At 44.3% G+C, this 26,009-nt stretch overlaps 3 protein-coding genes across 20 annotated transcripts in view; 1 reads left to right on the top strand and 2 right to left on the bottom strand.

The window, feature by feature from the left end:
- map2 (microtubule-associated protein 2) overlaps positions 1 to 15,395 on the top strand; it is an 80,660-nt gene extending 65,265 nt beyond the window's left edge. For 13 of the 18 annotated variants that reach the window (XM_077002264.1, XM_077002262.1, XM_077002261.1 and 10 more), the window contains 11 exons: positions 98 to 301; positions 643 to 780; positions 2,011 to 2,069; positions 3,222 to 3,395; positions 3,657 to 3,801; positions 4,002 to 4,058; positions 4,143 to 4,462; positions 6,730 to 6,822; positions 12,564 to 12,645; positions 13,073 to 13,185; positions 13,536 to 15,395. In XM_077002264.1, the coding sequence (XP_076858379.1) occupies positions 98 to 301; positions 643 to 780; positions 2,011 to 2,069; positions 3,222 to 3,395; positions 3,657 to 3,801; positions 4,002 to 4,058; positions 4,143 to 4,462; positions 6,730 to 6,822; positions 12,564 to 12,645; positions 13,073 to 13,185; positions 13,536 to 13,751 (1,601 nt within the window). In that variant the 3' untranslated portion in view covers positions 13,752 to 15,395. The remainder of the gene's footprint in view (positions 1 to 97; positions 302 to 642; positions 781 to 2,010; positions 2,070 to 3,221; positions 3,396 to 3,656; positions 3,802 to 4,001; positions 4,059 to 4,142; positions 4,463 to 6,729; positions 6,823 to 12,563; positions 12,646 to 13,072; positions 13,186 to 13,535) is intronic. The other 5 variants (XM_077002268.1, XM_077002257.1, XM_077002259.1 and 2 more) reach the window with 4 other exon arrangements.
- The window catches only part of gulp1a (GULP PTB domain containing engulfment adaptor 1a), a 350,639-nt gene that overhangs the window by 287,234 nt on the left and 37,396 nt on the right, over positions 1 to 26,009 (bottom strand). The gene's annotated exons all lie outside the window — the stretch shown is intronic.
- myl1 (myosin, light chain 1, alkali; skeletal, fast) lies at positions 15,633 to 20,950 on the bottom strand. The gene is made up of 6 exons (XM_077002250.1): positions 20,734 to 20,950; positions 19,595 to 19,622; positions 18,480 to 18,623; positions 18,023 to 18,196; positions 16,754 to 16,831; positions 15,633 to 16,195 (listed from the first exon to the last, which is right to left on the bottom strand). The coding sequence occupies exons 1-6, from the start codon at positions 20,857 to 20,859 to the stop codon at positions 16,167 to 16,169; spliced, it is 579 nt and encodes a 192-aa protein (XP_076858365.1). The 5' UTR covers positions 20,860 to 20,950; the 3' UTR covers positions 15,633 to 16,166.

Genomic DNA, 26,009 nt, shown 5'->3' with positions numbered 1-26,009 from the left:
ATAAGCATTTTAATTTCTTACAGCTGTGTGATTTCTGTCAGCTCTTGTCTAATTTCACTCGTAATCTGAGTTTCATCCATTTACCTTTTAATCTCAGCGGACGATGATAAAAGCTTGGCAACAGAGAGGATTGAGCCGCTCCCGAGGACGTTCAGCCCCGCCAAGAAGCTTCCCACTGAGAAGCAAGTCAAGCAGAAGTCTAAGAGTGGCAGGGTCAAGGGTCGCATCTCCACCCCTGAACGTAAACCTGCCTGCAAGGAGCCAGTGCCCATCCAGAGGGAGGAGACAAAGAAGAAAAAAGGTTTCTGATGCAGGAATGACTGTTAACTTTGGCAAAGTATTTACCAGAATTGTATTACATTATGTAAGATTATTGTAATATTCTTGACCAAATAGCAAATTATGTACATACAAAAAAATTTATCTGTTATTCGATTTTTTTTGTTTGAATAAGTTTGTGACCCACTTTGAGTAGGTGCACTATTCGTTATTTCAAGAGGCATGTATGAATGATCTAACATCCTGGGTCCTGGGTCCGGGATCCTGGATCCTGAATTGTAGGTCCTGGGTCCTGGATTCTGGGTCTTAGGTCCTGGGTCCTGGTGCTACCTCTTTCACTCACTCTCTGTTTCCCTTTTATAGCTGTGATTAAGAAGGTTGAGCTCACAAAAAAATCTGACATTCAGAGCCGCTCTCCCTCACGGAAGAGTGTTTTAAAGCCCGCCGTAAGACACGCTAGGCCTCCTCAACACCACGTCTGGGCTAAACGGAAACCCACAGGTGATCAGACAGGGAGGCTGCTTCATGCAGTGTGGCTGGCAGACGTGTACATTGGCATGCCATTTTAGGAGTTATGTTTGTCCATGTGCTTCATGGTTTGTTTCTTTTGTTTTGTTTTTTTTTTTTATTGCCATTATTGTTTTGTAGTTGTTTTGCTCATAGATCTTGATTCTTCTTTAAGTGAAGTGTTGTGTTGATTTTGAAATGTGCTTCAGTGTTGCTGTCTGTGCTCAGTGAATTTCTCTTCCAGCTTATCGATCTGTCGTTTTGCTTTCTCCACTTTGGTCTCCACGTTCATCTCCGCTTCTCATCCCTACGTTTGGCAATGAACCGTGATCACACTGTGAAGTTCCTTTGTGTTTTTAATCACTAAGCACGTGCTGCCTCTTGGACTAATGTGTATGACTGTGACATCGCTGAAGTGTGACTGTGATGGGTGAGTTGCGGTAGGATGTATTTCTCTATAGAAACATGGGCTTCCACTGTGGGTAGCAGTTCATATGCTGAAGAAGCTTGTTAGATCGGTAGTATATCTGCAGTGGTTGCCAGGCAACTGCTGCTTTAAAGTTATAGGCCTGCTAAGAAATAATATGGCCTTGCACGGAAAGTGAGAATCAGAGAGAGAGAGAGAAAGAGAGAAAGGGAGGATCAGAGGAAAGAGAAAGAGGCCCCCACCCTCTCTCTGGAAATTGAGTTTGAATGTATGTTTAAAATCTAGTAAGTTGCTGCAGAGGCCCAATTAGAAGTTACAGCAAACCCTCCTTATGTAATGAAAGCAGTTTTTAAAGTCTGGATAATACTACACCAGAAAACCTCAAGGCAGCTTCTGTCAGTTGTGGGTTGAACTAAGCATCAAGCATCAAGGCTACTGTCTTACAGTTACAAAGGAGATTCACAATAACTGAAGCTATAGTTTATGCTTTAAAATACACTTGCAGTGCACCGTCTTTGTTGTAAATTTGCTGAACGAATGCTGTATGAATCCTGTATGTATGCTGTATGAATCCTGTATGTATGCTGTATGAATCCTGTATGTATGCTGTATGAATCCTGTATGTATGCTGTGGATATTACTTGTTGAGCGTTTGATGAAAGGGAGCAAATGTTTGTGCATTTGTCTGCATGTCCTTCATTTCTCACAGTTGTTTCTATAAACCTTTAAAGAATAAATACTCACAATCCCAGTCTCTCTCTCTCTCTCTCTCTTTATATCCCCCTCTTTCTCTCCAGTGTCAGCAGATGGACGTCAGCCCCTCAGTGCAGTGAGACAGTCCAGAGATCGTGCATCTGTAAGTATCTGTTACATGACCACGTCTAAACATGAACCATTTGAATTGAGGTTAAAGAGGTTCAGAGGTATGATGCAGTCTGTTCAGTATTTCCTATATGGACAGACAGCTGAAGCTCTCACCATTCATGAACTCGCTGGAGTCCTTCATGCTGGAGTCAGCGATGCTACAACATTTATTAAGTACTATGAATCTTGCACATTTTCACCTCTTATATGAGAGGGTTAATCAGTTTTGTACTGAGCGCTATGAAATTCCCCGCCATTGTATCTTTCACCTTTGTTGTCAGCAAAAAAATATCTCTATGTAATTTTTGGCCACATGGACATGCAATAGGAAATGTAATCAACATATCAACAATCATAATCAACAATCATAGTACATCCAACACTGTCCGAAATCCAGAGCATGCAGGACGGATCAGGCCGTCTGTCATCATTTTCATCGCCCAGCGCATTCTGTCTGTGCCGTTTCCCATCATTTCCACCAGTGCGGCTCGCTCGCCTGCTTCTGTTACCCATATCCCCAAGGTTGTCCATCTCGTGGTGCGACGTACGAGCTCGTTTCCGCGGAGAGGCCGCTGGGGTGCCCGCCCTCGTGTTATCAGAGCTGTGGTATTTATTCGGCTCTGATCTTCCTGCCACTACAGACCCCTGGGCGTCTCAATTTAGACTTACTTCTTCACATAATTGCAGTTATTTTCCTCAAATGCAGATTCACTCCTGCTTCAAATGCCACGCTCTATGTGGTCCTGGACTTTCCTGACCGTTTTATGGCCTCTAACTGTCTGTGGGTGCTGGCCTACTATGACTGCACCTCAAGTCACTGTGTTTCTTAAATTCCCCCTGCTCCACTGAACGTGCATGCTGATCAGGAGAGAGTGATGCTCCCGGCAGGTCCCGTCCCTCCCCCCCAGACCGATGCTGAATAGTGTTTCACACAGTTCTAGTTGTGCATGCCGGAGCTGAATGTCTGGTGTTGTGTTATTTAATTTTCCATAAATGTCGTTGTGTTGTTACTGTGTTGTTATCTCATTTGGTTTTGAAATAATCTTTTCTCCCATGATATTCCTTCCCCACTGTTTCATTAAAATTTGTTTCTGCATGAAGAAACTGTTGTCTTTTTCCATTTCCAATGCACTGTCCATCACAGACCCCCAGTTCAACATCACTAACAAAGATCCCCACCTCTAAAATGTGGGCGTCCACTCTTCATCCGGTTCTGCCCAACTCTGCCAGCCCATTGGTGGAGGCAGCCACCTGCCAGCCACACCCACTCTGGGCAGGTCCACAAGACTCACCTTTACTTAACAGTCATTTAGGCAAGGTAAGGACAGGAAGCAATATAGATGTTTAGTGTCAAATCAACTACAGCAGAATAAATGTCGAATAAAGGATCCCCGAACATGAATGGAGTTACGGTTCAACAAATTCATGTTTAAAAAGAACCAAACATTTAGCTTAATTGCTTTGGAAATTCCAGCGTGGCCACCACACGTGTCCCATCTTGAACGGTGTGATTGCTGTGGTCAGTTGTTTAGGTGCTGCGGTCAGAGCATAAACTGATCTCTGCCTCCTCTGAACTCAGGATGGAGGCTCTCGGAGCCCGGAGAAGCGGTCATCTCTGCCTCGGCCGGCATCCATCCTGTCCCGCCGCACACACCCCGCCGAGCAAGAAGAGAGCTCTACGTCCATCACCAGCAGTGGGTCCACAGCACCGCGCAGACCTACGTGTAAGATGCATGTGCACACACACACACATTTACATCATTTTGCACACGCTTTTATCCACATCAATATATTGTATCGACATACAAAAGTGCTTTGTCATCTTCTCATAGTGCCAATACAATAAACGGCATCGAACCAAGAGATATAACTCCTCTTTTGGCCCCGCCCCCCTCCATGCCCCGCCTTCTCTCCCCTCCCATAGCCTTCCGCACTGAAGTCAGAGCGGAGCACAGGACTGGCAGGTCACCCAGTATGACAGGTAAAGTGTTGCATTTATGCCTGCAATACCATTCCTCACATGTAGATGTGGTTTTGTGATCCATTCACTGGCCGTTCCCCTCAGGCTCGGTGCCAGTCCGGTCCCGATCCGCCCGCAGCGGCACCTCGACGCCCCGAACGCCCGGTTCTGCTGCTGTCACGCCCGGCACCCCGCCCAGCTACTCGTGCCGCACCCCGGGCACGCCCCGCACGCCGGGCACGCCCAAGTCCCTCAGTCTGCTCTCTCAGGAGAAGAAGGTGGCCATCATCCGCACTCCTCCCAAATCGCCCGCCACCACACCCAAGCAGCTGCGCGTGATCAACCAGCCCCTGCCCGACCTCAGGAACGTCAGGTCCAAGATCGGCTCCACGGAGAACATCAAATACCAGCCCAAAGGGGGTCAGGTACGTCTGTGCGCCGCTGCCGTCAGGAGACCCGCTGCCTTCGCGGTGTGATGGTTCCCTGTGTTTGCTTCTCTGTAAGAGCAGCTCAAATCTCCCTCACGGGTTCACGGGTTGTTTATCTCCACGTGTCTGACACGAGTTGAAGCAGCAACAAAGACTGAGTCTCTAATCTCGTGAAATCCTGTAATTTCAAGATGCTTGGAAATTGTTTCCTCTGTCTACAAAAAAAGCAGGAAACAGGCTTTTCCACTGAAGACTCAAATATCTGAAAATATGCATATGCAAACACACAAACGCATACACGCGCACACCCCAAGTCATCTGCAGTTATGTACGATGTATATACTAACACGTACAAAGACATGCATGCACACGCACACAAACCTCACAGCTTTGGAGACAAAGGGTGCAAGGACATGTCCTCTGTGTCACGTGGCAGTCGGATGCAGACAGCCCTGTGTCAGACAGCAGCGAAGGTGAAATGACGTCTCCGCTGTCTGGGGGCCAGCTGGGGGCGCTGTGGCGCTACAGATTTCAGAGCGGGGCCTGTTGTAGCATTTAGGTTTACATATCCAACTAGCAGTCATAAGTGATGGCCATACATGCAATTTATGTTTATAAATGATAATCCATTTTGATGAGGTACTTTTTATAAAAAATGTGGAACTGGTATGCAGCTGACAATCAACTGACAAATGTTTTCCACAGTGCAAATCTTTAGAGACCGTGGTGGTTTGTGCTGTTTACATACTAACCATTTCGAGAGTCCAAAGACTGGATCTGGCAGTGATCAGTGTGGTTTGGAGCTGCACCCACAGTGCATGTGAGGTGAACGCAGGGCATGTGGGGACTCGTCAGGGACTGGACGGCCTCGCGGTGGGGTTAAAGGTTACAATACTCCTCCAGCACTACAAGCCATCTGGCCCCGGACACACGTTCCCCACCCCCGCCTCACTGGAAGCGATTCTGTGGATCAACGCTCTGGCCAGTCGGGCGAGCCGACCGGCTCGTGATGAGTGACGCAGGACCCCGGCAGGCAGGACTGGGTCACGCGGCCATGCGCACAGTCTGAGTTAGCGAGACGGCCAGCTCCGACCCGGCAGCGCCATGGCAACCGGCTCTCCCTCACGGCGCTCTCCCGCTTCACGAATGGATTTGTGGGTGTTTGTGGATCGGGCGGTCACGGCGTCCTGTGAGCTCAGGTTCCCTCGAGGGTCTTTAATGAGAGTGGAGATCTGCGTTCTCTAACATACTGAATGATGAGCTGGAACCAGACATGCAGAATCTCTCCCTGTAAGGAGCACAGTGTTTATATGTAGTTATGTGCATGTGTGTGTGTGCGTCTCTCCGAGGGACAGAGGCGGGTCGGGCGGTGCGGGTGGAGCGGGCTTCATTTTGGCGAAGTGCAAGGTTCTGTTTGGTCATTGGGTTTGTGCGGCTTTGCAGCATTTACAAGCACTGAACTTGAGCAGATCAGCCATCCAGATTCTCTGGCTTGTTCAGGCGCAGTAAATGATTGGATTACCTTTAGCCTTATTTGCTAGTTTTTCACACTTCAGTTTTAATGTAGATGATTTGATCAGGAATGACATTTTGAAAGGTGTTTTTTTTTTATCTTGTCTGTAAAACAGACCTTGTCTGTTTGTGTGAAAGTTGTTGCCATCTCAATTATGGCTACTGAACCGATCCAGGTGTCTTTTTCTATGTAGGACATTAGAAAGTATTTTGAATCCCTGACTTCACGCCTTTCAGAAGCATGAATACAGAGCTGAACAGGTTCAGGAGCACATGAGCAGGTCTCACAGCCGAGTTCCAGTCGTCTCCTCCTGCTGAAAGACCGTCACCCAACCATCCAGCCCTCCATGCATCCACATTCATCCTTCTCCCATAATCCCTCCAGCGGTCCCACAGTTCAGTGCCTGGGTAAAGAGGAAGGTGGATAGCTCTGTCTGTGCTGTCTCATCCTCTCTCCTGTGCGGATGAATGAATTAAACGGATGGGTTGCTCTTCGGGGGAGAGCGCGTCTCGTGTCTCGTCTCGTCTCGTGTCTCGTCCCAGCGTCGTGCCGTGGTCCTCGTATGCCCTCTCCCTGAGGGCCGAGGGACACACAAACTCCCAGACGTTCACGGCTGGTCAACGCCACAGCTCCCAGCAGTCCACTGTCATTTCTGTTCTGTTGTCCATCTCCGCAGTGAGGCAGCTAATGTATGTGTGTGTGTGTGTGTGTGTGTGTGTCTGTGTGTGTTTCCATCTCCATCTCCATATAGATTCAAATTGAAAACAAGAAGATGGACTTCACTCATGTACAATCAAAGTGTGGATCCAAGGATAATGTGAAGCATTCTCCTCAAGGAGGCAATGTATGTAGCACTCGCTCTCTCCCTCCGCCCGCCTGCTTTTCTTACTCTCCAGAGACATGTGCAAAGTGGCGCCCCCTGCTGGTGGGGGCGCCAGGTGGGGCCACGCTCCCATGAGGCCCTGCTGCAGCCGCGTGGCATATTCTCAGGCAGGCAGTCCGGTATGGTCCATCTGAAACGGTTCTGCTCAGGTCCGACGTCTCCGTCTCTGACGTCGTCATCCCTCCGCCCGTTGTCCCCCCCACCTTCTCTGTCAGCCGATTCTCTCTCTGTTTCTGACTCTTCTTCTCTACTCTGTCAGTCGTGTGTATGCACAGCGCTGTGAGGTTTTTCTCTACAGCATGAGCAGGCCAGAGTCACGGGTGTATGTGTTCACTCTCGGAGCAGCACAGGTGTAGCCACCAACCCTGACATCCATCAGGAGGAATTCACACAAAACATGTCAAAATATACCAACAAGGAGGAGATTTGCTGTTTGCTGAAATTGGACAATAATAAGTTCCCAGAAATATTAAAGGTTATTTTCTTTATTTCAGGTTCTTACAGAAATACTGACATTGTTTTCAGTGTGATTTTCCTCAGTCATTACAAATGTTTGATTTAATGAGTTTGGTATCACAACCTCTTTCTTTCTTCCCGTTGGTGATAAAACTCATGAATATGCATACCACACACACCCACACACACACACACATACATAGCCCACAGTTCCACTGAGACACAGTTAGCCCACAGTTCCACTGAGACACAGTTGGCCCACAGGTCCACTGAGACACAGTTAGCCCACAGTTCCACTGAGACACAGTTGACCCACAGTTAGGGCAGATCTGTTCAGAATAGGTTTTGTCAGCTCTGCTTGACTTTTCAGTGTACTAGCAGATGTCAGCCTAGATTAACGTTGGCTAACGTGTGTGTGTGTGTGTGTGTGTGTGTGCATGCTTGTGTATTTGAGGGTGTGTGTGGGGGGGGTCTGTGATATAATGACTGCACAGTACTGAAGTGTGCGGAGGTACCTGCTCCACTTCACATTCCATAACCCAGTGTTTCTCACTCATCCATAAATCACTGTGTTTGAACGCCTGCTGAAGCTCTGAACAGCTGCTCTAACCAACTCATTTAATCAGCTAGTGTGTGTGTGTGTATTCTAGTGAAGTACACAGAGTTTTCAGATAAGCAGGATGTTTCAGACAGAGGTCCATCATCAGCTGTGCAAGCACTTTGCTACAATTTAGAATATCTCTAAATCTCTTACACTGCATTTACTCACCTGAAATCATATTTGTGTGCATGTGTGTGTGTGTGTATATATATATATATATATATATATATATATATATATATATATATATATATATATATATATATATATATATATATATATAGATAGATAGATAGATAGATAGTAGAGGTGTGCCAAAAAATCGATTCATATATCAAAAATCGATTCTCATTTACTACGAGTCAGAATCGATTTTAAATGTCCCAAAATCGATTCTAAGTCGTGGTGAAGTCTCGCGTTACGTAATTACAAAATTACGCGAGACTTTACGCAGCAGACTCTGGGACACACTCATGTGCGGAAAAGTTTCAAAACAAATAGGCCCTTTTCACACTTCCGCATTTTTTCTTCCGGAAGCTCTCGTTGCAGGGTAAAGTTACTTCCGTTACACATTAAACAATGGCAGAGTCCAATAACAAGAGCTTTTGCAGTGCACCAGGGTGCTCGATCTCGAAGCAAAAACAGTCGTATCTCAGTTTCTACGGTTTTTCGGCTGACGACGAGCAGAAAAGAAAATGGGTTTGTGCAATTAGGAGAGATGAATGGGGAAAACTTTGTGATACGGAGCATCTTTGTGTGTAGCCAGCATTTCACTGCTGCAGACGGCTAAAGCTCGCGGCTAAAAGTTGGTGCTGTTCCCTGTTACTGTTCCCAGTACTGTTACTGTCCCCGGTACTGTTACTGTTCCCAGCCGGTTTCAGTGGAACAGTTGCTGTCCGCGTTTGAAAGATCAAGCTCTCGGCTGGGAGTACACGTACGTCCGCTAGCATCTAGCTGTTACCCGCTAGCATCTAGCCCCGGTTCGCTAGCTTCTAGCTCCGGTTCGCTAGCTTCTAGCTCCGGTTCGATAGCATCTAGCCCCGGTCTGATAGCATCTAGCCCCGGTTCGCTAGCTTTTAGCTCCGGTTCGCTAGCTTTTAGCTCCGGTTCGTTAGCTTTTAGCTCCGGTTCGCTAGCTTTTAGCTCCGGTTCGCTAGCTTTTAGCCCCGGTTCGCTAGCTTCTAGCCGTCATCCGATAGCATCTAGCCCCGGTTCGCTAGCTTCTAGCCTCGGTTCGCTAGCTTCTAGCCCCGGTCCGATAGCTTCTAGCCCCGATCCGATAGCTTCTAGCCGTGATCCGATAGCTTCTAGCCCCGATCCGATAGCTTCTAGCCCCGATCCGATAGCTTCTAGCCCCGGTTCGCTAGCTTCTAGCCGTGATCCGATAGCTTCTAGCCCCGATCCGATAGCTTCTAGCCCCGGTTCGCTAGCTTCTAGCCGTGATCCGATAGCTTCTAGCCCCGGTTCGCTAGCTTCTAGCCGTGATCCGATAGCTTCTAGCCATGATCCGATAGCTTCTAGCCGTGATCCGATAGCTTCTAGCCGTGATCCGATAGCTTCTAGCCGTGATCCGATAGCTTCTAGCCCTGATCCGATAGCTTCTAGCCCCGGTTCGCTAGCTTCTAGCCGTGATCCGATAGCATCTAGCTAGAAAAGAGCAAGTTCTCGGCTGGCAGTACACCACGGACATCTACTAGTCGAGAGTTTGCTCTTTCAAATGCGGACAGCAACTGTTCCACTGAAACGGCTCTGAAACTAGTTGTGATCCGCTAGCATCCAGCTCTGCTCGGTAGCATCCAGCTCTGACCATCACTTTGCTGTCGACTATATTGGACACTGAATAAACAATAACACGTAATAACTTGGTGTGTGTCATGAACTTTATTGATACTGATGTAAACCAAACAATCAATAGCTGACGTCCCTTGGCTTGCTAAAGCTGGGCGTACACTGTACGATATTTTAAATCATGTACTCAGCTCCATCTCAAACTACGACTAAATCGCAGGGAGAGTTGGCTCGTGGAGCTGCTTCAACAGTGCGATACTCTCACGAGGAGCGATTTGAATTTCAAACATGTTTGATATTCTTGCGACGCTGCGATTTCTGATCGGGAGCTGGTTGTGAGGTGTGAATCGCTCCTCGTTTACCTGTGTAAACTATATGATGCACGACACGCAATTGAGCCGAAACTCAGCCCGATCGCAAAAATAGTCGCACGAGTGAAAAATCGGCTGAAAATGGGCCAAAAATCGCACAGCTTAACCTAGCTAGATATTGTTAACTAAAGCTGTCAGTATAATATGTAATATTATAATATATAACATAATAATATAGACTGTTTTACCACTCCGTAGGATGACTAATGGAACCAGCTATACCTTAAATAATAGTTAGTTACCTAGCTAGTGCTAGCTGGTGTTAGCTTACCCTGGTATAAGTGAATAAATTTGTAGCCTCTATTTAACTTGGAACCGTTCGTTGTTGAATGTTCTCCAACGATACTGGAAACGTATTTAAAATTCAGTCTCGGCAGCGACGACAGGGATGAAGTAAACACACGCTCCATGCTGAGGTGAATTGACTATCTTCTGCGAGTACCGGAACTTGTTTTACCCGGCGGTGACGTATTTCCGTTTTGTTGTGAAAAGGGCCTATGGAGGAAAGAGATATTCAACCTGTCCCATCTTCATTTAAGGCAAAAATATGGGTTCATTTTGGTTTTTACCGAATGCCAGGGAAGACCGAACTTGACGCGGTGAGCACGGGAACGTAGACACCGCGTGAAATAATATGGTGGACCCAAGTGCCGTTTGACACTTGTCAAATGTATTAGCGAGAGGGAAACGCGCACAGCGACCCAGAACGAACAAACAAAACAACGCGGAACACTCAACGCGCAAAAGAATAGAAAGAAAAACCGTGAGGGCACGGAGTAAATAGAAAATACAACGCGTGGAAAATAACACTCAACCGCAGAGAGACGGGAGAAAGAAGCAAAATAACAACAGTAACTAAAAAAACAGCGCAGATAAATGCAACGCGAAAATGAAACCAAGAACGCCAGCAGAAGTAACTGGCAAAAAACGCCGCAGCAAAATAAAACCCTTCCCAAAAATAAAGGCAAAACGGATAGGAAGAAATACAGGATTGGGAAAACTTGAGATGGGTCAGGAAGCGAGATAGACACTCAAATAAGTAAAGAGAAAGCATAACAGAGAGAGGTGGCGAGACACAATTTAACGCGAAGCAACCACAGAGAAAGCAGACTGGCTGAGAACGTACGGTTACGCCGGTTTAGTCTGGGACTGACTCTGGTGCCCCTACCGACGGCTGGGGGAACTGCATCTGAGCCAGCCCTGACAGCTTGCAAAATGAAGCTCAAGAATTTTGGTAACACAACAAAAAGCATTTTAATTTACCAAAGCACATTATTTTTGTTAATTAAAACTGAAAGACACTTTATTTTCTGTATTTGTCATTCTGTCTTGCAAAGAACACTGTAGATCATGCAGATTTTATAGACTGAAGCAGAAATCTTTATAAATCAAATCGTTTTTTGAATCGAAAATCGTTTTTAATCGAAAATCGATTTTGAATCGAATTGTGGCCCCCAAAATTGGAATCGAATCAAATCGTGAGATAGTAAACGATTCCCACCCCTAATAGATAGGACTATTGTGTGTAAGGAAGGTGTCAATACAGGACTGTTGTGTGTAAGGAACGTGTAAATACAGGACTGTTGTGTCTAAGGGACGTGTAAATACAGGACTGTTGTGTGTAAGGGACGTGTAAATACAGGACTGTTGTGTGTAAGGGACGTGTAAATACAGAACTCGAGTGGTGTCTTTATGTGGAAGAGGATAGACAATCTGGTCAGGTGAATCTAGATGTTGCCATGTCGATAGGAGGGTCAGAATTTGGTGCGTGGTTGGGGGAATTGTTTTCTTAGCACATCCTGGATCCTCGGACCCCTGTGGATGGACATGTGGACAGTGGAGCTGACCTGAGTACCGTGGCTGACCATGTTCATCCCTGGTCAGCAGGACCATACAACATGCCACCAAGGCCCCAAGGGGCATGTAACCATGGTTCCAGGCAGTGTGTCTCCACTCTGGTGGGGAAGGAATGGCTTGAATCAGTATATTCCTCTCATGGTTTATGTTCCCCCAGTACTCCATGAGGTGATGAATTGATTGGCTGTGCTGCACAGATAGTGATTGGCTCCCTCTTGTCTACTTTCACGAGTCAATTGCAGGCTCTTGAACAGGCATCCAAATGTACTATCTAATCTCCCATTAACAGACCACTGGCTTGGCCCAGCATGAAGACCCGCTTGTCTAATTACTGCACAATGAGAGCTGGAGTTAAAAGGTGAACAAAGGACACGTGGCAAATAGGAGACGGGGTGCAATATATATATATATGTGATGACATTTTGTTTAATTTCAGGCCACAAGGGAATCCAAATGCCTCCACTTTTCTTTTCTTTCTTTCTTATTTTTCTTTCTGGTATTATTTTTAGTCCAAATTGTTCATGTATTTGGGTGCCAGGTATCCGATTCTTCACTGGTGTTGGTGTTGTTGCCCCACATGGTGGTGATTAAATGGTTATAAACCTCTTTGTAAACTCCCTCCTTCACAGGTACAAATTCAGTCCAAGAAGCTTGACCTTAGTCACGTGACATCCAAGTGCGGCTCGCTGGACAACATCCGCCACAAGCCAGGTTAGCAAAAACCTGCGTCATGCTAATAAATAATCCAAATTATTGCTCAATGTGTGCGCTTGTGTGCACTTAGTTTGATGGAACAACATCGCCACCTGCTGGTGATATTTCTGCCTGGCTAAGTTCACTCAGACAAACATCTGGGTGAAAATTGTAGGAATCTATTCTGTAGATCTTTAAAAAAATATATGAAAAAAAACTCTCCTTGTGAGGTTCTTGTCACATGTGCTTAAGTACATTGTTATAGCGATTATATGTTCTTCTTTCATCCGTTCAGCCTTGAGGGTTTTTTTTCATACTGAGTGGGTACAATTTGTGAAAGTTCATTTAAACGAAGACTAAATGTACATAAGTATTCTATTCCTCATACAATAGTAGATCTATTATAATAATAAATTCCTTTGTCCTGGTGTCATCACTCCTCTAGGGGGCGGTAATGTGCGCATTGAGAGTGTGAAACTGGGCTTCAAAGACAAAGCCCAGGCCAAGGTGGGGTCTTTGGACAATGCCCACCATGTACCAGGGGGAGGACACGTGATGGTGGGTGGCCATAGCATTAGAGCCACATTATACATTCTTTATACTGCTATATATGTCACTATGTTCATAATCATAGCATTAGAGCCACAGTCTTCTTTATACTGCTATATATGTCACTATGTTCATAATCTAGCTCAAATGATGAAGAATTTTTAACACATTGGTATATATATATATATATATATATATATATATATATATATATATATATATATATATATATATATATATATATATATATATATCTTTGTGATATATATATATCTTTCTTTCCTATACATAAATAACCAGCAATGGTATATGCAGTGGTCCAATATTGAATATATCTGTTTGAATATCTGATATCCCAGATAGAGTGTCACAAGCTGATGTTCCGTGAGTCGGCCAAGGCTCGCGTGGACCACGGGGCGGACATCGTGAGCCAGTCTCCTGGAGCGTCTGGTGAGACCTCCCCCCACCGTCACAGTCACATGTCATCGTCAGGCAGCATAAACCTGCTGGAGTCCCCGCAGCTGGCCACGCTGGCCGAAGACGTGACCGCCGCCCTGGCCAAGCAGGGACTGTGAACCCGCCCACTGCCCTAGGCTCCGCCCTCCCAGCCCCCTAACACCCAGCTACAGCCGCCACTCAGCCGCCCCCTTATGCCCCGCCTCCAGACCCACAGTTAGTCTCCTGTAGTGGTGTGGTAGTGGTGGGCAACTGCCCTATTGCCCCTTCAGGAACACTGCGTTTACCCTTGTCATACACGTCGTACTGTCCACCCGTCGCAACAGCCTACTGGAGATGGCACAGACTTAATCTGGGCAAGAGGAGAAATGGGAATACTGAAAATGTGGATTATTGTTCAAAATATTTTCAATTTAATTTTGTTTGTTTTGTCAAATATTTCAATTACTTAGCTATAGAGGTATCAGTGCTTTTATTCTCCCTGTTTACTGTGTAACTTTTTTACAGTTATGTATACAAGCCTGAGGCCCTGACCTCAGATCAGCCTTAGCTGCTAGTACTAGGAAGGTAGGACCAGGACATCTGTTCCCATGTCAGTGCTGGGGAACAGGCATTTTCTATGACGGACAGGAGGTCATGTGACCATTCCATGCAACATTCCTTTGCGCAGTCAGTGCATGGAGTCTAATACACACATCCCAAATGCAACTTAAATATGCTCATCCAACCAATAATATGATATACAATGTATATTGATATATGTATAAATATGCCGACTCAACAGCATCTCAATCAGTGGAAAAAAAAGATCCCTTCAATAACTTATATCTGTACAATTGCATTGGTGCAACAAAAAAGAAAACACTAGAATATGGAATGATGAGCATGTCAATTGTAGTGCAACAGAAAAGCTATTTTCTATTTCAAACAAAAGGATTTTAGTAAGTTCTTTGCTGATTCATTGGACTATATTATCTTTTCATATTTTATAGATTAGCGACAACAACGTTCCACTCACTGTTCAGTCTGAATGACTGCGTGGGTATTGGCCGGTGGCCCCTGCCTCAGTCTCGTGTGTGTTGAGAATACTTTGTTTTCAACTCTCTGTCTCCGAGAAACAGTGTCTCAACCATATTTTAGCTCTGAACTGCATAAACATTTCATAACCCTGACACTCCCAGGTTGACAGACAGCTGTTGGAAAGCTGCAGGTTTGTGGAGCTGTGTGGAGGGTGAGGAGGTAGTTCTCCTGCTGGAGACGGGCCCCGAGCTCCAGGACGGTACCTCGGGCCCCGGATGTGTCCTGGCAACCTCACGGAGCGCTCTGGTTCCTTCACCACAGGAAGCGGCTATTCCAGAGCATCACCTGCACCCTCTGTTTTCTGCCGTGTTTGACTTAGACGTTTAGGTTCGTTTTACGCATAAACTTAAAGAAACAAAACAAAACAACAAAAAAAAACAGTTCTTAAAAAAAATCCCTCAGTAAGTGAAGTTTCAGAAACAGAAGCAACCTCTCTCATCTCGCATCTGTTGAGAGGTGCAGCGGTATATTCTTGTTGTCATGTGGTTTCCTGCTATCCCTGCATCCTGTTGTTTTTTGGCTTGTGTGTGTACCTGCAGGCTCTCTGCTCTGCTCATCCCCACTGCCGCTGTAACTCTATTTAAGAGCTCCTGTAGATGTATGCAGTTTTTTTTCCTGTTGATATGATATGGATTACAAATGCTCTTAACAATTATGACAATAAAACCAAAATGGCAGAGAAAGACCACTTGAATGCAGTTCTTTTCAACATTACGTTTTTTCTTGCATGTGCTAAGGTATTAGTGCTGCTGTTTAAATGTTTGCCAAGCTAGAAACAAAGTCGATCGTGGAACCTGTCTTCTGAGACATTTGTTTGAACGAATTGTAGTCTCGGAATTTCATCACAAATTAAAAAGCCTTATCAAGTTTTAATTGTAATGTTAATGCTGGAGGCATGAAAAAGAGCCCGAACAAGGGGAGGAGTTTGTGGAAAGTTTATTATGAGAAACGACAGAGGCCAATAACATTAAGACTCTGCAGAAAAGGGGCGTGTGAAGGGAGGATGTAGCGCCCACTCCACATGGGAGGTGGTGAGTGTAGCACCTTCGACCTACTGATCCGGACGACAGAGTTAGAGGGTGGGGGGGTGGGATGGGGGGGTGGTCTGTCAGCGAGGGCAACTTCAACACCCCCCCTGCCCCCTCCCCCCCCTCCCTCGTTACCGCCCCCCTGTGGAGCGAGTCGCCCGGCACCAAAACGGAAGGACCACAGTTACTGCTGCGGCAAACACCGAAACAAAAAACAAAACGTTCTGGGTGGCTTTCCAAGAGTGGACAAGCGAAAAAGAAAAAAATAAACACATGGACAGACGAAGAAAGAATGGCTTAGAAATGACATGTCAAAGTCCTTATTTCTCCAGTCCATTTCCCAGGTGTTTGTGGGAAACAGTAGATGGACACCCTGACACCATGGGGTCAGGAGACGCGGACGACCTTCCTCACAGCCGTTACCTCTTACACTGACAAGATGTGTTTCACGAAAGCTGCAGGGGAGGGAGCACACATACAACACACCAATCAGGAAATGGACACTACCAGACTGGCAGCATATGAACCAATCATTGCTTTACACCACCGATATTGGTGTTATGTGCAGATTTAGGGAAGATTCAAACCCATGTAAATTGATATTTCAGATTAACAGACTTTTTTTTGTCTTTTTTTGTTATCTATGATTAACACCACAGAGCCTTAATATCCATTACAGCTGAAAAGCACTTCAAGCTCATTAATTTGCCTCATGTTCATAATCAAGATTTACATCTTTAGCATTTGGTGCGTGCCCTTTTCCAGAGTGACTTACTGAAGTGCTTTGTAGTCTATCAAATACACATCATTGTGTGAGAATAGGCAGCTCAGTGTTAGTACAATCAGGTTAAAGTGCTAGCTAGACTGGAAAATGAGACTATCAGGTTTTATTTAAGTGAATATTTAAGTACCAAATGTCATTATGCTGAACAACATCACTACATGTTAGTATACGATCATGCATAACACATGCAGTATGAACAGGAGTCCAGCAGTTTTCCTGTAGCACTGACCTTCATAGTTGACACACCCGTTCTCATCCTCCTGACCGATCATGAGAGCATCAACTTCAGCCTCTGACATCCTCTCACCTGTCAATCATTTATTAAACCAATAAGATTGTAGAACAGTTAGCCCCACCCTCACCTGTCAATCTTGTTTATGTGTCATTCTAGTCTGTGTTTCTTTGTCTTCATTTTGGTTTCCTCCCCGTTTGTCTAGCCAAGCCCCCTCGTCACAGCTGTTCATTAAGTTATTTATTTATTTAGATTCTGTGTTTCCTGGTGTCGGTGCGGGTCGATGTTTATATATGGGTATGTTCATTTATGTTAAAAAAATCTTACCTTGGAAATACACTGCCTCTTGGTTAGCTTGCTTGGGTTTTGAATCTGTTTCACGAAGGAACTAGTTGTGTATGTCTTCTGTTGGATATTTGGGTTTTGTATGTATGTTCTCTTCTGGTTTATAGTTTAGTCACCTGGTTAACGTTTGTTTATCGGCACGGTTATTCTCTGTTCTCTGTCTCAACGTTATCTGTAGTGTTCCTGGTTAATGTCCTGTAGTTCGTGTTTGTTCCCTAGTTCGCGAGTTTTATTCCCCAGTCTCTGTGCGTATTTATGTTTACTGTGTTCTGTTCTTGTCATGTTTAATCATGTGTAGTTCTGTTTTATTAATCTTCCATTTGTTATCTTACTGTAGTGTATTGTGAGTTGTTATTTATATATGTATAAAGATTTTCCTTTTGAGTTTATTTCCCTTATTATTTTTTATTATAATAATTGTTATATCATAATAATTATTTTATTATTACTATTATATTTATTATTATTTATTTCCCTTTTTATTATTGTATTTTGGTCTCGTCCTTCGTGTTTGTGCGGTGAGACAAATATGTCCCGCAAGTCATGCGCACTCCGTTCACTGGCTGTATAACCCTGCGTAACGGTAGAGATCCCATCAGTTCACATGCCAGCTCATCTCTGCACGTGTGTCCGCCTCCTAGCACCTGATCGTTACACCTACCTGCACCTCAGTAAAGTTCTGTGTTTAAATAAGCCTTTGGAGTATTTGAAGAAGGGATTTGTCTGTATATATTACAGATCTGGATGAGGTTTTGTTAAAATAAGGATGAGGTTCCATTTCTTTTTAGTCAAGGCATTTAGAATGATTAAACAATTCGGCCTAACTTGCAGGTCTTGTCTTTGTTTAAACTGGTGTAAACTGATTGGTGGAGAGGAAGGCCTATCAGATGCCAGGGTTGTCTTTCTGACAGTGTGGCTCACCCAATGTTGAGAGGACGATGCGAAGCTCGGCTCCCATCACTGTGCCGTTACCCTCCTTGTCAAAGACGCGCAGACCCTCAACGTAATCCTCAAAGGTCCCTTTGTTCGGGCTGTTGACCACGTACTGCAGCATGGGCAGGAAGGCCTCAAACTCCACCCTCTTGTTTGCCATCTCTGTAGCGAGCGTGGAGAACAAGGCACAGAGGCTCAGAGGTGAACGGTACCCCTGCTGCAGCACAGGAGTTAAAAATGTGACATGTGGCTGCTTGTGACCAATCAGACGAAAGCAAGCATGCAACCCTGGTGCACAAGAGTGAGGAATGCTGGGATGGAATGAACAGCATGGTGTCCTAGCACTGGCGTTAACCAGCTGCAGCTCCCAAAGAACTCGACGTCTCTATCAGTAATCGATGTGATTACATACAAGTAAAGATGTTGGAAGAATTAGGATTCAAACCTTCAGCAGAGGGCTTGCCCAGAATGTGGTTCACCTCCTTGTTGGTAGGGTTCTGTCCCAGAGCGCGCATGATGTCGGCGATCTGGTTGTACGCTACCTTGTTGTCACCAACTCTGTCAAAGAGGCCAAAAGCTTCTTTGTAATCTGAGGTAACAGAACATGGGGGAGACATTACTTGGGATTCATTAGCATTTATATGTCTTCTGAATTACATATGACATTCTTCTGAAATTAAATCATGTTCTTTGTTATACGTGAATGTTATTGTAATGTTAAATAAGTTAATTAAAGCATCAGTGTGAGACCTTTGCGTTAATCATCATCTGCTGGGCAGGTTAGCAGACAAAGTGTCCAGAGCTGGACTCTTAATTCACTGAACCTCACAAATCAAAACACCTGCGCACATGTTCATTTGAGAAGCTTCTCCATGGCGATAACCAAGATGAGCTACTCCAATGAGATTTGAAAACATGGCTTGCTGGAAGGTGAGTTGAACAGTGATTTTTAACTCCATATGAGTTCCAAGCACAGTCACCCGGTCACGGATGGCAAGCCTAGGGAGGGCTTAGCACACAGACTTGGAATTGATACGCTCCCCTAAGAATATAGCCTCAGCCATATAAAGGCACTGGCATGTCTGAGAGGCCCTTGTAAAAGCAAGAATGCTGACTGGGGTGTAACTAACACCTGAGCTCACAGGGCCTGGTCATCTGGACAAGGAGAGCTTTACTAACAGCCCTGACCAAAGATGACTGGTCATTTTAAAGCTAAATTCATGGATTCTCTGATTTTTTTATTTATTATTATTTTAATGGCAAGATAACATATCAAACAGGGAATCTGATGATTGCTCCAATGATTTCAAAGCTTTGTGGTTTAATTATTACATTCAAACTAAAAAAATAGTTAACTTTAGTTAAAATTTAATTAGTTAAAATTAGTTTACTTAACTTATGTATTTATTAGCTCTTTTTGTATTTTCCAGCATGGGAATGAATTTGTTCATTCATTCATTCATTACTGGCATTCACTGTTGTGAGTTTATGATACAGATGTAATTGTATCCAATGTGTAGATTGATGTCTTGATTATGAAAAGCACATGGGCACACTCACCCTCCAGCTGCTCAGGGCTGAACTCCACCTGCAGAAAGACAAGAAGAAACTCTTACGTCTGTCTGCTTGTAAAGCAATATCTCCTGTATTTTAACTCCAAACGGCTCTGTATTTCACTGCATATATGAACACTTGCATTAAAAGTGTATTAAGCAGGAATGTATGTAATACAGGCAGTTTTGTACAGAAACTTATTTAGACAGTAAACTGTCTAAATAAAACCAAGTTTAACAACCATTTAGATGTATACATTTTGAAATCCCAGGTTAAAGGAAAACGGTGTGAGTTTTAAGCTATTGACAAAGTGTAAAAATATGGTGATAGACTTTATTTATTTTTATTTATTTATTTACTTATTTATTTAAATAATGGCAGTACATTGATGTTGATCAGAAGGAAAACGTTGGTACAAAGCCAGGGAATATGACATGCAGACCTGACGTTAAGATTACGTTTTCTGATTCTATTTCATCCAGGCATATTTTTTAAATATGGCAACTTAACTACCTTAACTAACTAGAACCCTGTTTAGGCATTATTACTATTTCAGAATATAAACGATAATCTCTTGTAAATGAGTCACGAATGACGTGAATACGAGTTGTTAAGAGAAACGGAAAAGCTGGGGTATCACTGTCAGAAGGAAAGTTCTCCATGCGCTTAATTTAGTTCCTTCCTCGGCCGCTACAAGAAAAAGGGCGGTCCATCTTTGGCTGCCTTAAGCTTGTCCACATTTGGTTACATGCTGCACCTCAGTGTGTGATCAGTGCTTAATCTCAGTTGGTAAAACCGAAGGTTGTGGAGGATCATTTAAATAATTCCGATTATTCACTAATTAACCAGTAACTTCGTTGGAACTATCCATGGTGCTGATTGTTTTAACAACGTGTTTTTTCACCCCACATGTAGGTTTGCACTCAGGGTTCAAGGAACACCTGTTGTAAACCAGGTTCGACCAAAGCGCCATACATATACTGTCATAAATAAATCCTTCTTGTTATTATCAGTCTTCACCATAGATGATGAAATGAAAAAAACATGCGCCCTAACAAACACAGAATGCGTAAAGTATAAACGGAACTGTTCGACACTAATGTTCCTTGGACGTGGTGCTGGGTAAGACCAGTCCAGAGTTTTACCTTGACCGAAGAGAGATCGACGGCCGCCGGTTTGGGTGGGGCCGCGGGCTCGGGTGCGGGTGCAGGTGCGGGCTCTGCCTTCTTGGCGGGTTCGGGCTTCTTAGCAGCGTCCTTCTTGGGTGCCATGATATTCGATGATAGTTTTTTTCACCACCGGGAGGGAAAGAAACACTTGGAGTGGACCACGACTTGGAGGATACTCGGCGCTTTCACGGCAAGAATGGACGTATATATACCCGTCTATTTTACCCCATAGTTGATTTCAATCAGACGTATGGACCGATTGGACAAAGGATAGTGATGGGTGGACTCTCTCTATAAATGGTGATGGAGAGGGGAGGGTGACGGGGCGGTGGGACGCGGTGATCCACGGTGTCATGAGGGGAGTCAGTGGCCCCGATTATTTGCAATAGAAAAATGAGAACACGGGGAAACCGTGAATGGGGTCATCGTGGCATGGAGGAAGGAGCAGTCACGAGGGAAGAATCTTAAGAATTTTAGGATGCATCAGTTAATGCATCAGAAAAGTTTGTTCTGTGCATGATTTTATTAGCAATAGGCAGCTATGATCATTGATGCACTGAGACGACCAGCAATTCACCCTGTTGAAGCATGCGACGATTTAACAAAATAAGAAAAAAAAACACAATTCTGTTCCACACACTGCAAAGTCACCAGCTGACGCGCTCTTGAATGATTTCTGTAAACAGCCCGACACCTGGCAGCAGTGTGCCACCCTTCCCCCAGATAAGTTCACGTAACTTCGGTTCTCGTGGTCCCGTTCATTTGCAACCTTTTGGACGTGATTCAAAGATAGCCGGCCAATGTTTTTAGAGCGCTATGTCTGCTGGTTGTTTACAACGCAATTGCTAAGCTCGATCAGTGTGGAGTAAGAGAGACTATGTGCCTGTTCGCGCGTGGATATGGCGGGTATAGCGCATGCGTGATGTCTGAAATGACACCTGAAACACATGCATATTTAAATTTTGACAAGATTATGTAATGAGATGCTAGTTTAAAGAAAAAGCCATACATGGACATTCATCGGGCACAGCTTTTTATACGATTGTTTTAAAAAGTGAAAGCAATGTGCATAACTCTATGGCATGATATGAAAACAAAGTACAGCAGACTGGACAGTGAAGAAAATGTTTCCTTTAAAGAGCCATTTAATTAAACATTAAGATTATACCCTGTTATAATGTCACAAAAAATAATATTTTATATTTACAAAAATAATTTTTTTGTAATGCTATATACCATAGTCTTCATGACTAATGTTAAAACGTTCACAGGTTTGATAATGGAGCCATTTGATTGCAGCCCATCCTCAGGGATGTGAGTAAGTCTAGAAAAATAAAACCAAAGATCTGAATTCACAGCCCATTCACTATTTCTAGGGAAGGTGCAGAGAATGTAGAAAGAAAGACAAAGAAAGAGAGATAGAAGTCTGAGAGAAGCCATAAGGCTTAGAGAACCCAGTTCAGAAGAACCCAGGCTAGAAGAACCCAGCCCAGGAGAACCCAGTCCAGGAGAACACAGTCTGGGAGAACCCAGGCTAGAAGAATACAGTCCAGGAGAGCCCAATCCAAGAGAACCCAGGCCAGGAGAACCCAGTCCAGGAGAGCACATTCTGGAAGAACCCAGGCTAGAAGAACCCAGCCCGGGATAACTCAGTCCTGGAGAACCCAGGCCAGGGTAACCCAGTCTGTGAGAACCCAGGCTAGGAGAACACACGCTAGGAGAACCCAGTCCAGGAGAACCCAGCTTGTGGAAAGCAATCACTCCATGGATCAGGTTCTTCTTGGAATTACATTAGTGTTTTCTGTGTGCTAACATTTCTATGAATGAATTACAGATAACACGGCAGCTCATTAGCATAATGCTAATTTGCTCATCTCGTCTGAGATGCCTTTCTACGTTACTTGTGTAATTAATCAGCATGTTTTATAGTGATGCAAGTCTGAATGTATAGCTGGAGAAGGAGCTCCAGCTCTCAGCTGCTCACACCCCTCACCACACAGGGTGATCAGAGCATGAGGGGTTCCTCCCACTTGTCTAAATGCGTCTCTGGGCCCCTCCCCCCTTCATCCCCTCCAAAGTGGAGCTGAAAGGGAAGAGCCTGGAGACATTCCTCCAGCAGACATTCCACTTTCTCTGACCTCTTCCAGTGGAAGCGTTGCTGGAGAAAGCCACCTCACTCCAGCTGTCACCACGACCCCCCCCCCCCTCCCCCCGGCTTCATGGCTCCCTGCACCTGTCCAAGAGGCCTGAGATCAGCGTCGGCTTCTAATGAGTTTAGCAGTGTTACAAAGCCTCGATAGAGTTCACTCTGCTGAGAATTCCCTCTACTGAGAGTTCACTCTGCTGTGAGCTCACTCTACTGAGAGTTTAGCCATCACTCTGAGTGGTGGAGTGCAGCATTATGTGTGCCCTGATGCGCAGAGTGAACGCAAAAGAAAGATGGCCTGGCTTCTCTGTCATGGGCAGGTTACGTAAAAGAACAAGGGGTTGTCATGTCTGTGTTCTTACCTGGACCAGACAGACTGATCTTTACTCTTAGATGTGACACAGGGATGTTCAAGGAGACCCTTGGCAAGTCGAGCATGTTGGTTTTGCCCTGAAACCAAGAGCTTATGATCTAACAGTAAAGGTAATATTTTGGAATGTGTAATGTTGTTGGTCAGGGGTGTTCAGCAGTGGGTAATAGTGAACCTGACTATTCAAGGTCCTCTGTGGATGGTGCACATTCCCAATATCTTCATAAAGAAATTGATTTTGTTTTCTAATTGTAGATAGAAATTATATAGCTTCCATTACACATCCTCTTTACTGCCATGTGATTTCATCTCTGCATCAGTGGTTGGAGGAGGTCCTGACACAAGCCCTGTGTCCCCAATTACAACATGTGGTGCTGTGTTCCCCTGGTTCCTACTGCTGAAACACATCAGAATCATCAGACCAGAACAGGTGAGCGCAGAAGGTTGATGGTTGAACACATCATAGTTCTTCATTCATTCAAGAACACATCAGTTCTTTATTTCAGGTAGCATGGTTTGCGTGACAATGGATAAACCAGCTCTTACAGCAACATGAATGTCTTTATACTGTCCTAACAAAGAAAGAATACATAATCCTGATAAAGATAAACAGAGTAAATGTAAACATATTCTCAATAACCAGCAATGAAGCAATCTCTCTTGTTCGATCTTTTATACTCTCTCTATCTCTCTGTCACTATTTTTTTCTGCACTGACCCAGTGAGGTGAGAGTGAACGCTTGACCTCAATACTCAGAGGCAGAGTAGGGTGTCAGATGTTGACGATGCATGACTTTGAATTAAGCTCCCCACAGTCTACCAGTGTTAAGGAAGCTTGTACAGTAACAGTGGATGCAGGAATGATGACTGAACCCAGACAAAAGGTGAAACACTGCTCAATGTGATGAAACACTGGTCCAGAAGATGAAACACTGCTCCAGGTGGTGAAACACTGGTCCAGGTGGTGAAACACAGCTCAATGTGATGAAACACTGGTCCAGGTGATGAATCACTGTATTATATGTGATGAAACACTGCTCTATGTGATGAAATGCTGCTCTATGTGATGAAACCCTGCTCCAGGTGATGAAAACTGTACTATATGGCAGAGATCTGATTATTCCTCTATTTCCACATTCACTATATCTACAGTACTTTTCTATATAGTTTTCTTTTCTATTAATATTTGAACTTCCTTGTCATCATGATCACTTTTTAAAATCAATATCTGTTATCCTTTTGAGATGCGAGTATGTCCCACATAAAATACATCATTCTTCATATCAAACCTGGCACTCAAAGGGATCCACCTGAACAAAATGTGCTCAATAAACACCACATATTAACACCCTTGCAGCAGGAAACATGGCTGGTGGGGAAATGCTATCTGCTCCCTTTGGTCCCACTGCGAGGAGCTGCTAGTCTAACAGAGTGAAAGTATGTTGGCGCTTTGATAAGTCAGGAAAAGGCTCCAGGTGTTTACTGAACACTATTCCTGACACCCCTCATGTTCCCTCAGTGGTGATTTAATTCAACAGGAAGTCTATGTTTTAGGTAGAAAGTAAACTAAACTAAAGTATACTAAAGTCTAATACCTAATAATTTTTGCTGAAGTATAAATTCATTGTAAGTGATCATTTAAATTGCATTATAAACAAATTACATAGCTACAGTTGGGGTGGTTAAGATATTCCCGGGTATATATTGCAATATTTACATTTAAGGGTAAGAAAAACATGTATAATGTTTTGATCTTATAGCATGGGTCCACATATTAATAAGAAGGGATATACACCTTGGCAGGAGCCAAGTCCTCCCAGTTCTAACCATGATTAGCAAGTTTTTCAACAAATGATGACTATTTTGCTAAAACCCGTAAATCCAACTGTTCACACAGAAACAGTTTCAGTGTTTGGGGGCATTGTTGAGTATATATATATCACAAATGTATATATATAGATCGATGGCCTCCACGCATGGCCATGGAGGGTAGTAACCTTTGTACAATATCTTGGGGGCCAACTGACCACTTGCAATGACCAAAAGTTAACTATAGCCACATAGAAGACCAAAGACCTCTGTAGGGATCAGTGCAGGTCCTGAACTGCAATTCCAGCTCTGTTGCCATTTTTGCCTTACGTGACTCCTGTTCCATGTCTGTTGGCATGAAAATATCAAATGTTAGCTTCATTGACCAGCTTGGTCTAAAAGTAGATGGGCAATTATGCATTTCTACCAAGTACATTGAGATTCATGAGCACAGGAACCTCGTGATTCTGAGGCAACTATAACCATGTGAAGAATCTATGTAACTGAAAATAAGCTAAATATGGTACAAAGAGTTTGAAAATGTGTTTGCTTATATAATACAAGCATACAAATATGTATTTCTGCATGAAATAAATTTAATGAGAGCACATTTGTTGGTGACATGTTCTCCTTTCTCTCCACCTGTTTAAGTCAGATCAGAGAAACACAGGTAAATGTTTGACAGAAGTCACTGATGCTCTGGGTACCAGTCCCAGCACACAACAATACAATTGTCCTTTATTTGGTCTGATGTGAATTCCCTACTCACTCACTCACTCACTCACTCACTCACACACACACAGCCAGGCCACCACACCCCCTCAGCCCCATAAGGAGTGCGGCTATAACCAAGTCAGGGGACAGATGTACTCTATTAATAGGCATTTCATGCAGGGTGTGAAGTTTCTTGGGATCTCGTGGAGAGAGA

This window comes from Brachyhypopomus gauderio, chromosome 4 (assembly GCF_052324685.1).
Source record: "Brachyhypopomus gauderio isolate BG-103 chromosome 4, BGAUD_0.2, whole genome shotgun sequence".
In the NCBI taxonomy this organism is placed as follows: Eukaryota; Metazoa; Chordata; class Actinopteri; order Gymnotiformes; family Hypopomidae; genus Brachyhypopomus; species Brachyhypopomus gauderio.
This window is presented reverse-complemented; position numbering and strand designations above follow the sequence as displayed.